Consider the following 14,999-nt stretch of genomic DNA (forward strand, 5'->3'; position numbering starts at 1 on the left):
AACTATGACCTAACCTAACTATTACCTAACCTAACCTAACTATGACCTAACCCAACTATGACCTAACCTAACTATGACCTAACCCAACTATTACCTAACCCAACTATTTACTAACTATTACCTAACCCAACTATTACCTAACCCAACTATTACCTAACCCAACTATTACCTAACCCAACTATTACCTCACCCAACTATTACCTAAACCAACTATTACCTAAACCAACTATTACCTAAACCATCTATTACCTAATCCAACAAGACTCAGGTAATAACCTAACCCAACAAACTTAACATGTGTAAATATTTGCATGAACATAAGATTCAACAACTGAGACATAAACTGAACAAGTTCCACAGACATGTGACTAACAGAAATTGAATAATGTGTCCCTGAACAAAGGGGGGTCAAAATCAAAAGTAACAGTCAGTATCTGGTGTGGCCACCAGCTGCATTAAATACTGCAGTGCATCTCCTCCTCATGGACTGCACCAGATTTGCCTATTCTTGCTGTGAGATGTTACCCCACTCTTCCACCAAGGCACCTGCAAGTTCCCGGACATTTCTGGGGGAATGGCCCTAGCCCTCACCCTCCGATCCAACAGGTCCCAGACGTGCTCAATGGGATTGAGATCCAGGCTTTTCGCTGGCCATGGCAGAACACTGACATTCCTGTCTTGCAGGAAATCACGCACAGAACGAGCAGTATGGCTGGTGGCATTGTCATGCTGGAGGGTCATGTCAGGATGCGCCTGCAGGAAGCGTACCACATGAAGGAGGAGGGTGTCTTCCCTGTAACGCACAGCGTTGAGATTGCCTGCAATGACAATAAGCTCAGTCCAATGATGCTGTGACACACCGCCCCAGACCATGACGGACCCTCCACCTCCAAATCGATCCTGCTCCAGAGTACAGGCCTCGGTGTAACGCTCATTCCTTCGACGATAAACGCGAATCCGACCATCACCCCTGGTGAGACAAAACCACGACTCGTCAGTGAAGAGCACTTTTTGCCAATCCTGCCTGGTCCAGCGACGGTGGGTTTGTGCCCATAGGTGACGTTGTTGCCAGTGATGTCTGGTGAGGATCTGCCTTACAACAGGCCTACAAGCCCTCAGTCCAGCCTCTCTCAGCCTATTGCGGACAGTCTGAGCACTGATGGAGGGATTATGCGTTCCTGGTGTAACTCGGGCAGTTGTTGTTGCCATCCTGTACCTGTCCCGCAGGTGTGATGTTCAGATGTACCAATCCTGTGCAGGTGTTGTTACACGTGGTCTGCCACTGCGAGGACGATCAGCTGTCCATCCTGTCTCCCTGTAGCGCTGTCTTAGGCGTCTCACAGTACGGACATTGCAATTTATTGCCCTGGCCACATCTGCAGTCCTCATGCCTCCTTGCAGCATGCCTAAGGCAAGTTCACGCAGATGAGCAGGGACCCTGGGCATCTTTCTTTTGGTGTTTTTCAGAGTCAGTAGAAAGGCCTCTTTATTGTCCTAGGTTTTCATAACTGTGACCTTAATTGCCTACTGTCTGTAAGCTGTTAGTGACTTAACGACCGTTCCACAGGTGCATGTTCATTAATTGTTTATGGTTCATTGAACAAGCATGGGAAACAGTGTTTAAACCCTTTACAATGAAGATCTGTGAAGTTATTTTGATTTTTACGAATTATATTTGAAAGACAGGGTCCTGAAAAAGGGGCGTTTCTTTTTTTGCTGAGTTTATTACCTAAACCATCTATTACCTAACCCATCTATTACCTAAACCAACTATTACCTAAACCATCTATTACCTAAACCATCTATTACCTAAACCAACTATTACCTAACCCAACTATTACCTAACCCATCTATTAACTAACCCAACTATTACCTAAACCATCTATTACCTAAACCAACTATTACCTAAACCATCTATTACCTAACCCAACTATTACCTAAACCAACTATTACCTAAACCAACTATTACCTAACCCATCTATTACCTAAACCAACTATTACCTAACCCATCTATTACCTAAACCAACTATTACCTAAACCAACTATTACCTAAACCAAATATTACCTAACCCAACTATTACCTAACCCAACTATTACCTAACCCAACTATTACCTAAATCAACTATTACCTAAACCATCTATTACCTAACCCAACTATTACCTAACCCAACTATTACCTAAACCATCTATTACCTAACCCAACTATTACCTAACCCAACTATTACCTAAGCCAACTATTACTTAAACCAACTATTACCTAACCCAACTAATACCTAACTCATCTATTACCTAAACCAACTATTAACTAAACCATCTATTACCTAACCCAACTATTACCTAACCCAACTATTACCTAAACCATCTATTACCTAACCCAACTATTACCTAAACCATCTATTACCTAACCCAACTATTACCTAAACCAACTATTACCTAAACCATCTATTACCTAACCCAACTATTACCTAACCCAACTATTACCTAACCCAACTATTACCTAACCCAACTATTACTTAAATCAACTATTACCTAACCCAACTATTACCTAAACCATCTATTACCTAACCCAACTATTACCTAAACCATCTATTACCTAACCCAACTATTACCTAACCCAACTATTACTTAAACCAACTATTACCTAACCCAACTATTACCTAACCCAACTATTACCTAAACCAACTATTACCTAAACCATCTATTACCTAACCCAACTATTACCTAACCCAACTATTACCTAACCCAACTATTACTTAAACCAACTATTACCTAACCCAACTATTACCTAAACCATCTATTACCTAAACCAACTATTACCTAAAGCATCTATTACCTAACCCAACTATTACCTAACCCATCTATTACCTAAACCAACTATTACCTAAACCATATATTACCTAACCCATCTATTACCTAAACCAACTATTACCTAACCCATCTATTACCTAAACCAACTATTACCTAAACCAACTATTACCTAAACCAAATATTACCTAACCCAACTATTACCTAACCCAACTATTACCTAAACCAACTATTACCTAAACCAAATATTACCTAACCCATCTATTATCTAACCCAACTATTACCTAACCCAACTATTACCTAACCCAACTATTACCTAACCCAACTATTACCTAACCCAACTATTACCTAACTAATCTATTACCTAAACCAACTATTACCTAAACCAACTATTACCTAAACCATCTATTACCTAACCCAACTATTACCTAAACCATCTATTACCTAACCCAACTATTACCTAACGCAACTATTACCTAAACCATCTATTACCTAATCCAACTATTACCTAAACAATCTATTACCTAACCCAACTATTACCTAACCCATCTATTACCTAAACCAACTATTACCTAAACCATCTATTACCAAACCCATCTATTACCTAAACCAACTATTACCTAACCCATCTATTACCTTAACCAACTATTACCTAAACCAAATATTACCTAACCCAACTATTACCTAACCCAACTATTACCTAAACCAACTATTACCTAAACCATCTATTACCTAACCCAACTATTACCTAACCCAACTATTACCTAATCCAACTATTACTTAAACCAACTATTACCTAACCCAACTAATACCTAACTCATCTATTACCTAAACCAACTATTAACTAAACCATCTATTACCTAACCCAACTATTACCTAACCCAACTATTACCTAAACCATCTATTACCTAACCCAACTATTACCTAAACCATCTATTACCTAACCCAACTATTACCTAAACCAACTATTACCTAAACCATCTATTACCTAACCCAACTATTACCTAACCCAACTATTACCTAACCCAACTATTACCTAACCCAACTATTACTTAAACCAACTATTACCTAACCCAACTATTACCTAAACCATCTATTACCTAACCCAACTATTACCTAAACCATCTATTACCTAACCCAACTATTACCTAACCCAACTATTACTTAAACCAACTATTACCTAACCCAACTATTACCTAACCCAACTATTACCTAAACCAACTATTACCTAAACCATCTATTACCTAACCCAACTATTACCTAACCCAACTATTACCTAACCCAACTATTACTTAAACCAACTATTACCTAACCCAACTATTACCTAAACCATCTATTACCTAAACCAACTATTACCTAAAGCATCTATTACCTAACCCAACTATTACCTAACCCATCTATTACCTAAACCAACTATTACCTAAACCATCTATTACCTAACCCATCTATTACCTAAACCAACTATTACCTAACCCATCTATTACCTAAACCAACTATTACCTAAACCAACTATTACCTAAACCAAATATTACCTAACCCAACTATTACCTAACCCAACTATTACCTAAACCAACTATTACCTAAACCAAATATTACCTAACCCATCTATTACCTAACCCAACTATTACCTAACCCAACTATTACCTAACCCAACTATTACCTAACCCAACTATTACCTAACCCAACTATTACCTAACTAATCTATTACCTAAACCAACTATTACCTAAACCAACTATTACCTAAACCATCTATTACCTAACCCAACTATTACCTAAACCATCTATTACCTAACCCAACTATTACCTAACGCAACTATTACCTAAACCATCTATTACCTAATCCAACTATTACCTAAACAATCTATTACCTAACCCAACTATTACCTAACCCATCTATTACCTAAACCAACTATTACCTAAACCATCTATTACCAAACCCATCTATTACCTAAACCAACTATTACCTAACCCATCTATTACCTAAACCAACTATTACCTAAACCAACTATTACCTAAACCAAATATTACCTAACCCAACTATTACCTAACCCAACTATTACCTAAACCAACTATTACCTAAACCATCTATTACCTAACCCAACTATTACCTAACCCAAATATTACCTAACCCAACTATTACCTAACCCAACTATTACCTAACCCAACTATTACCTAACTCATCTATTACCTAAACCAACTATTACCTAAACCAACTATTACCTAAACCATCTATTACCTAACCCAACTATTACCTAACGCAACTACTACCTATACCATCTATTACCTAACCCAACTATTACCTAAACCATCTATTACCTAACCCATCTATTACCTAACCCAACTATTACCTAACCCAACTATTACCTAAACCAACTATTACCTAAACCATATATTACCTAACCCAATTATTACCTAACTCATCTATTACCTAAACCAACTATTACCTAAACCAACTATTACCTAAACCATCTATTACCTAACCCAACTATTACCTAAACCATCTATTACCTAACCCAACTATTACCTAAACCATCTATTACCTAACCCAACTATTACCTAACTCATCTATTACCTAAACCAACTATTACCTAAACCATCTATTACCTAACCCAACTATTACCTAAACCATCTATTACCTAACCCAACTATTACCTAAACCATCTATTACCTAACCCAACTATTACCTAACTCATCTATTACCTAACCCAACTATTACCTAAACCATCTATTACCTAACCCAACTATTACCTAACCCAACAATTACCTAAACCATCTATTACCTAACCCAACTGTTACCTAAACCATCTATTACCTAAACCAACTTTTACCTAAACCAAATATTACCTAACCCAACTATTACCTAACCCAACTATTACCTAACCCAACTATTACCTAACCCAACTATTACCTAAACCATCTATTACCTAACCCAACTATTACCTAACCCAACTATTACCTAACCCAACTATTACTTAAACCAACTATTACCTAACCCAACTATTACCTAACTCATCTATTACCTAAACCAACTATTACCTAAACCATCTATTACCTAACCCAACTATTACCTAACCCAACTATTACCTAAACCATATATTACCTAACCCAACTATTACCTAAACCATCTATTACCTAACCCAACTATTACCTAAACCAACTATTACCTAAACCATCTATTACCTAACCCAACTATTACCTAACCCAACTATTACCTAAACCAACTATTACCTAAACCATCTATTACCTAACCCAACTATTACCTAACCCAACTATTACCTAACCCAACTATTACTTAAACCAACTATTACCTAACCCAACTATTACCTAAACCATCTATTACCTAAACCAACTATTACCTAACCCATCTATTACCTAAACCAACTATTACCTAAACCATCTATTACCTAACCCATCTATTACCTAAACCAACTATTACCTAACCCATCTATTACCTAAACCAACTATTACCTAAACCAACTATTACCTAAACCAAATATTACCTAACCCAACTATTACCTAACCCAACGATTACCTAAACCAACGATTACCTAAACCATCTATTACCTAACCCAACTATTACCTAACCCAACTATTACCTAAACCAACTATTACCTAAACCATATATTACCTAACCCAACTATTACCTAACCCAACTATTACCTAACCCAACTATTACCTAACCCAACTATTACCTAACTCATCTATTACCTAAACCAACTATTACCTAAACCATCTATTACCTAACCCAACTATTACCTAAACCATCTATTACCTAACCCAACTATTACCTAACGCAACTATTACCTAAACCATCTATTACCTAACCCAACTATTACCTAAACCATATATTACCTAACCCATCTATTACCTAACCCAACTATTACCTAACCCAACTATTACCTAAACCAACTATTACCTAAACCATCTATTACCTAACCCAACTATTACCTAACCCAACTATTACCTAATCCAACTATTACTTAAACCAAATATTACCTAACCCAACTATTACCTAACCCAACTATTACCTAACTCATCTATTACCTAAACCAACTATTACCTAAACCAACTATTACCTAAACCATCTATTACCTAACCCAACTATTACCTAAACCATCTATTACCTAACCCAACTATTACCTAACCCAACTATTACCTAACTCATCTATTACCTAAACCAACTATTACCTAAACCAACTATTACCTAAACCATCTATTACCTAACCCAACTATTACCTAAACCATCTATTACCTAACCCATCTATTACCTAACCCAACTATTACCTAAACCATCAATTACCTAACCCAACTATTACCTAAACCATCTATTACCTAACCCAACTATTACCTAAAACCATCTATTACCTAAATCAACTATTACCTAAACCTCTGTACCTCTAAACCGTTGTCTCAAATATACATTGTGGAGGAATATTCTGCTTTAAAAAAAGAGAATTTGTGAGATGTTATTCAGAGTATCAGTATTCTATATCCACTACAGTACCTGCCATATAATAGAGGAGGTTAGGTCATTAAATAGAGCTAGCGCCTGTAGTAGAAGGCATAGCAACAGATTAGAGACTACTACCAACCTCCCAGTCTCATTTCCTAGCAAGGCTCTGAAAATAATACATCTTCCTCTAATCCATAGCCTCACACACTCTCATTCACACGTGCAGCATTTAAGGGCAACTGCGAGGTGGTGTCTATGACTGGTGGTGTGTATGACTGGTGGTGTGTATGACTGGTGGTGTGTATAACTGGTGGTGTGTATGACTGGTGGTGTGTATGACTGGTGGTGTGTATGACTGGTGGTGTGTATGACTGGTGGTGTGTATGACTGGTGGTGTGTATGACTGGTGGTGTGTATGACTGGTGGTGTGTATGACTGGTGGTGTGTATGACTGGTGGTGTGTATAACTGGTGGTGTGTATAACTGGTGGTGTGTATAACTGGTGGTGTGTATGACTGGTGGTGTGTATGACTGGTGGTGTGTATGACTGGTGGTGTGTATGACTGGTGGTGTGTATAACTGGTGGTGTGTATGACTGGTGGTGTGTATAACTGGTGGTGTGTATAACTGGTGGTGTGTATGACTGGTGGTGTGTATGACTGGTGGTGTGTATGGTGTGTATGACTGGTGGTGTGCATGACTGGTGGTGTCAGTTTTCCCCTGTTTCTCCAGCTCTCTTCTCTAACTGGCTTGATCCCTGTTTCTCCAGCTCTCTTCTCTAACTGGCTTGATCCCTGTTTCCCCAGCTCTCTCACCCAGCAGTCAGGCAGATCCTCCACATTGTTCCCTGAGCCCCTATGAACACCTAATCACAGGAGAGAGGCAGTAGTAGAGTAATATATGGACATTCATCAGACGCTTTTATCTAAAGTCATTTAAGAGTGAATATGTTCAGTTTATGTGGCCAATGTTGAAAACCAACCCACATTGAGGAGTAGGCCTACCATGCTCCAATTAGTCTACAACCACTGAGCACTTTGAATCGCTTAATTCCCTCCAGTTGATTTTCTGTGACCAGATATTATTATTTAACTTAATTCCCTCCAGTTGATTTGACCAGATATTGTTATTTAACTTACTTATCATCCCTAACTATTCATTAATCATGATATCTGTCAATTGTCTTCCTGTTTTTACAGATATTTAATCCCCCCCCCCCCACACCCCAGGTTACCCGACATAGCTTCTCTACTAACCAATCACACGCCACTGTTCAGTATGGTAGATCAGATCTCTGCTATAGGAAGAGAGGGGTGTCAGACAACAGAAAGACAACCACTCACACACTCTGATGTCTGCTTCTGTCCTGTCGTCTCTGGATGAGAAATACCACAATATACAGTACCAGTCAAAAGTTTGGACACACCTACTCATTCAAGTGTTTTTCCTTATTTGTACTGTTTTCTACATTGTAGAATGATAGTGAAGACATCAAAACTATGAAATAACACATGGAATCATATAGTAACCAAAAAAGTGTTAAACAAATCAATTCTTCAAAGTAGCCACCCTTTGCCTTGATGACAGCTTTGCACACTCTTGGCATTCTCTCAACCAGCTTCATGAGGAATGCTTTTCCAACAGTCTTGAAGGAGTTCCCACATATGCTGAGCACTTGTTGGCTGCTTTTCCTTCACTCTGCGGTCAAACTCATCCCAAACCATCTCAATTGGGTTGAGGTCAGGTGGTTGTGGAGGCCAGGTCATCTGATGCAGCACTCCATCACTCTCATTTTTGGTCAAATAGCCCTTACACAGCCTGGAGGTGTGTTTTGGGTCATTGTCCTGTTGAAAAACAAATGATAGTCCCACTAAGCGCAAACCAGATGGGATGGCATATCGCTGCAGAATACTGTCGTAGCCATGCTGGTTAAGTGTGCCTTGAATTCTAAATAAATCACAGACAGTGTCACCAGCAAATCACCCCCACACCATCAAACCTCCTCCTCCATGCTTCATGGTGGGAACCACACATGCAGAGATCATCCGTTCACTTACTCTGCGTCTCACAAAGACACGGCGGTTGGAACCAAAAATCTCAAATTTGGACTCATCAGACCAAAGGACAGATTTCCACCGGTCTAATGTCCTTTGCTTGTGTTTCTTGGCCCAAGCAAATCTCTTCTTATTATTGGTGTCCTTTAGTAGTGGTTTCTTTGCAGAAATTTGACCATGAAGGCCTGATTCACGCAGTCTCCTCTGAACAGTTGATGTTGAGATGTGTCTGTTACTTGAACTCTGTGAAGCATTTATTTGGGCTGCAATCTGAGGTGCAGTTAACTCTAATGAACTTATCCTCTGCAGCCATTCCTGTGGCGGTCCTCATGAGAGCCAGTTTCATCATAGCGCATGATGGTTTTTGCGATTGCACTTGAAGAAACGTTCAATGTTTTTGAAATTTTCTGGATTGACTGACCTTCATGTCTTAAAGTAATGATGGCCTGTTGTTTCTCTTTGCTTATTTGATCTGTTCTTGCCATAATATGACCTTGGTCTTTAACCAAATAGGGCTGTCTTCACTATACCAACCCTACCTTGTTACAACACAACTGATTGGCTCATACGCATTAAGAAGGAAAGAAATTCCACAAATTAACTTTTAACAAGGCACACCTGTTAATTGAAATGCATTCCAGGTGACTACCTCATGAAGCTGGTTGAGAGAATGCCAAGACTGTGCAAAGCTGTCATCAAGGCAAAGGGGTGGTTACTTTGAAGACTCTAAAATCTAAAATATATTTAGATTTGTTTAACACTTTTTGGGTTATTATATGATTCCATATGTGTTATTTCATAGTTTTGATGTCTTCACTATTATTCTACAATGTAGAAAATAGTAAAAATTAAGAAAAACCCTTGAATGAGTAGGTGTGTCCAAACTTTTGACTGGTACTGTCCAAATAATAAAAGACACTGGAACACAGTTGAGGGGAACAGCACACATGGTGACAGTCGGTGACAGTGAAGGAAACAGCACACACAGTGACAGTCGGTGACAGTGAAGGAAACAGCACACATGGTGACAGTCGGTGACAGTGAACAAAACAGCACACACAGTGACAGTCAGTGACAGGGATGAAAACAGCACACACAGTGACAGTCGGTGACAGTGAAGGAAACAGCACACACGGTGACAGTCGGTGACAGTGAAGGAAACAGCACACATGGTGACAGTCGGTGACAGTGAAGCGCTCTTTGACACATTTCAGGCTCTTCTCTCACAAAACGCATCTGACACACACGTGTCAGAGACAGCACAGAGCCATCTACACAGCTGCTCTAAAGTGACACCAGACAACTGAGACAGACAGACGGACGGACAGACAGACAGACAGACAGACAGACAGACAGACAGACAGACAGACAGACAGACAGACAGACAGACAGACAGACAGACAGACAGACAGACAGACAGACAGACAGACAGACAGACAGACAGACAGACAGACAGACAGACAGACAGACAGACAGACAGACAGACAGAGGGAGAAGGAAGGGGATTAAAGATAAATACCAGAACAGGAGTAGGGACGTTTCCTTTGGGGCTGGTGACTATGCTGTTTGTCTGTGGTGTCTGGGGCTGTGCAGGGAGAGGGGAGACAACACAGGGTTAACAACAGGGCATACTGTAGATGGATGATGGGCCGTGGTGGTGAAAGGGTTAACACAAATAGACCTGGGTTTAAATACTATTCTAAAACCTTCATTGAGTGTTTTCTCTACCTCGATCATTGTTTGACCAGATGATGAGATAAGTGATGGTTTTAGCTGGCATGGAGGGAGAGGTCAAATACAATAGAGTGATGGGTTAATACACAGTATCACAGTGGTTCAAAGGAAACAGAGCAGCAGTGAGGGTTAAGCAGTGTGTTACTATAGCAGTGTTAACCATGGAGAAGAGGCCTTGAGACAGAGAGAGAGAGACAGAGAGAGAGAGAGAGAGAGAGAGAGAGAGAGAGAGAGAGAGAGAGAGAGAGAGAGACAGAGAGAGAGAGAGAGAGAGAGACAGAGAGAGACACACAGAGAGAGAGAGACACAGCGAGAGAGAGAGCGAGAGAGAGAGAAGAAGAGAGAGAATGGAGAGAGCAGGAGAGAGAGCAAGAGAGGGTTCACACACACAAAGCTATCAGAGTGAAAATTGCTATAGCGCCAGAGCTGACAGACAGACAGACATAAATCCACATCTATAGAAAATCACACTCACACACAAATCAACCAAACCACAGCTCAGACAAAGCCTTAATCACCCAAAGGCTCAATCACCCAAAGCCTCAATCACCCAAAGCCTCAATCACCAACCATCAGATCTTCCTATGTGGTAGCTTGATCATCCACAACATACACAAAGACACACAGAGTTCCTTCTCTAAAGCTTTTTCGTAAAAGCCTGTTTGAAATGCCAATATCAGTCTGAATCATCTTTCCAGCTGCAGAGATCCTCAGAGCATAGAGATATCATAGAGACCACTAAGATGAGATGCCATTTAGATGACTATATTCATGTCTATGGTTAGAGTTCCACTGGGACATCTCTGTGTAAAGTGTCAGGCAAAGGTCCTTAGAGCATAGAGATACACTGAGATGAGATGCCATAGAGGTGACTGTATTCAGCTCAACTAGGATATCTGTGGTGTGAGAACCAGTCCTTTCTCCAGAGGACACTCACAACATCAACACCAACACTAAGAGCAGTCCGGGGAAAAGCCATCTTCAGTAGGGAAACACTGGGGGTGTACATGGCTGGGGTGGGGTTAGGCAGATGAACTGAACTCCAAGATCATTAGACGAGAGAAAAGGGTTGAAATATAAAAAGCTGTTCCAAGTAAGCCTTGAGCAAACTGAAGACTGGAGGAAAAGTGGTTGAGAACGAGTGGAGAGAGACTGGCTGGAGGTATGATGGAGAGGTGCAGGGAGAGGGACTGGCTGGAGGTATGATGGAGAGGTGCAGGGAGAGGGACTGGCTGGAGGTATGATGGAGAGGTGCAGGGAGAGGGACTGGCTGGAGGTATGATGGAGAGGTGCAGGGAGAGGGAGGGATGGAGGTATGATGGAGAGGTACAGGGAGAGGGAGGGATGGAGGTATGATGGAGAGGTGCAGGGAGAGGGACTGGCTGGAGGTATGATGGAGAGGTGCAGGGAGAGGGACTGGCTGGAGGTATGATGGAGAGGTGCAGGGAGAGGGACTGGCTGGAGGTATGATGGAGAGGTGCAGGGAGAGGGAGGGATGGAGGTATGATGGAGAGGTACAGGGAGAGGGACTGGCTGGAGGTATGATGGAGAGGTACAGGGAGAGGGAGGGATGGAGGTATGATGGAGCGGTGCAGGGAGAGGGACTGGCTGGAGGTATGATGGAGAGGTGCAGGGAGAGGGACTGGCTGGAGGTATGATGGAGAGGTACAGGGAGAGGGACTGGCTGGAGGTATGATGGAGAGGTACAGGGAGAGGGACTGGCTGGAGGTATGATGGAGAGGTGCAGGGAGAGGGAGGGATGGAGGTATGATGGAGAGGTGCAGGGAGAGGGACTGGCTGGAGGTATGATGGAGAGGTACAGGGAGAGGGACTGGCTGGAGGTATGATGGAGAGGTGCAGGGAGAGGGACTGGCTGGAGGTATGATGGAGAGGTGCAGGGAGAGGGACTGGCTGGAGGTATGATGGAGAGGTGCAGGGAGAGGGACTGGCTGGAGGTATGATGGAGAGGTGCAGGGAGAGGGACTGGCTGGAGGTATGATGGAGAGGTGCAGGGAGAGGGAGGGATGGAGGTATGATGGATAGGTGCAGGGAGAGGGAGGGATGGAGGTATGATGGAGAGGTGCAGGGAGAGGGACTGGCTGGAGGTATGATGGAGAGGTACAGGGAGAGGGACTGGCTGGAGGTATGATGGAGAGGTGCAGGGAGAGGGACTGGCTGGAGGTATGATGGAGAGGTACAGGGAGAGGGAGGGATGGAGGTATGATGGAGAGGTGCAGGGAGAGGGACTGGCTGGAGGTATGATGGAGAGGTGCAGGGAGAGGGAGGGATGGAGGTATGATGGAGAGGTACAGGGAGAGGGACTGGCTGGAGGTATGATGGAGAGGTACAGGGAGAGGGAGGGATGGAGGTATGATGGAGAGGTGCAGGGAGAGGGACTGGCTGGAGGTATGATGGAGAGGTACAGGGAGAGGGAGGGATGGAGGTATGATGGAGAGGTGCAGGGAGAGGGACTGGCTGGAGGTATGATGGAGAGGTGCAGGGAGAGGGAGGGATGGAGGTATGATGGAGAGGTGCAGGGAGAGGGACTGGCTGGAGGTATGATGGAGAGGTACAGGGAGAGGGAGGGATGGAGGTATGATGGAGAGGTGCAGGGAGAGGGAGGGATGGAGGTATGATGGAGAGGTACAGGGAGAGGGGGGGTGGAGGTATGATGGAGAGGTGCAGGGAGAGGGAGGGATGGAGGTATGATGGAGCGGTGCAGGGAGAGGGACTGGTTGGAGGTATGATGGAGAGGTACAGGGAGAGGGAGGGATGGAGGTATGATGGAGAGGTGCAGGGAGAGGGACTGGCTGGAGGTATGATGAAGAAGTGCAGGGAGAGGGAGGGATGGAGGTATGATGGAGAGGTGCAGGGAGAGGGAGGGATGGAGGTATGATGGAGAGGTGCAGTGAGAGGGACTGGCTGGAGGTATGATGGAGAGGTGCAGGGAGAGGGACTGGCTGGAGGTATGATGGAGAGGTGCAGTGAGAGGGACTGGCTGGAGGTATGATGGAGAGGTGCAGGGAGAGGGACTGGCTGGAGGTATGATGGAGAGGTGCAGGGAGAGGGAGGGATGGAGGTATGATGGAGAGGTGCAGGGAGAGGGACTGGCTGGAGGTATGATGAAGAGGTGCAGGGAGAGGGAGGGATGGAGGTATGATGGAGAGGTGCAGGGAGAGGGAGGGATGGAGGTATGATGGAGAGGTGCAGGGAGAGGGACTGGCTGGAGGTATGATGGAGAGGTACAGGGAGAGGGGGGGTGGAGGTATGATGGAGAGGTGCAGGGAGAGGGAGGGATGGAGGTATGATGGAGCGGTGCAGGGAGAGGGACTGGTTGGAGGTATGATGGAGAGGTACAGGGAGAGGGAGGGATGGAGGTATGATGGAGAGGTGCAGGGAGAGGGAGGGATGGAGGTATGATGGAGAGGTGCAGGGAGAGGGACTGGCTGGAGGTATGATGGAGAGGTGCAGGGAGAGGGAGGGATGGAGGTATGATGGAGAGGTACAGGGAGAGAGAGGGATGGAGGTATGATTGAGAGGTACAGGGAGAGGGACTGGCTGGAGGTATGATGGAGAGGTGCAGGGAGAGGGACTGGCTGGAGGTATGATGGAGAGGTGCAGGGAGAGGGACTGGCTGGAGGTATGATGGAGAGGTACAGGGAGAGGGACTGGCTGGAGGTATGATGGAGAGGTGCAGGGAGAGGGACTGGCTGGAGGTATGATGAGAGGTGCAGGGAGAGGGACTGGCTGGAGGTATGATGGAGAGGTGCAGGGAGAGGGACTGGCTGGAGGTATGATGGAGAGGTGCAGGGAGAGGGACTGGCTGGAGGTATGATGGAGAGGTGCAGGGAGAGGGAGGGATGGAGGTATGATGGAGAGGTGCAGGGAGAGGGAGGGATGGAGGTATGATGGAGAGGTACAGGGAGAGGGACTGGCTGGAGGTATGATGGAGA

The 14,999-nt window shown here is 43.4% G+C and overlaps 1 protein-coding gene across 1 annotated transcript in view; it reads right to left on the reverse strand.

The window, feature by feature from the left end:
* Positions 1–14,999, reverse strand: part of LOC311144404 (calcium/calmodulin-dependent protein kinase type II subunit beta-like) — a gene marked incomplete at both ends in the record, with an annotated part of 107,006 nt that overhangs the window by 21,393 nt on the left and 70,614 nt on the right. The window contains one exon of the mRNA XM_084180413.1: positions 10,832–10,897. Within this exon, the coding sequence (XP_084036539.1) occupies positions 10,832–10,897 (66 nt within the window). The remainder of the gene's footprint in view (positions 1–10,831; positions 10,898–14,999) is intronic.

This window comes from Coregonus lavaretus (assembly GCF_964263955.1).
Source record: "Coregonus lavaretus genome assembly, chromosome: 17".
NCBI classification, from domain to species: domain Eukaryota; kingdom Metazoa; phylum Chordata; class Actinopteri; order Salmoniformes; family Salmonidae; genus Coregonus; species Coregonus lavaretus.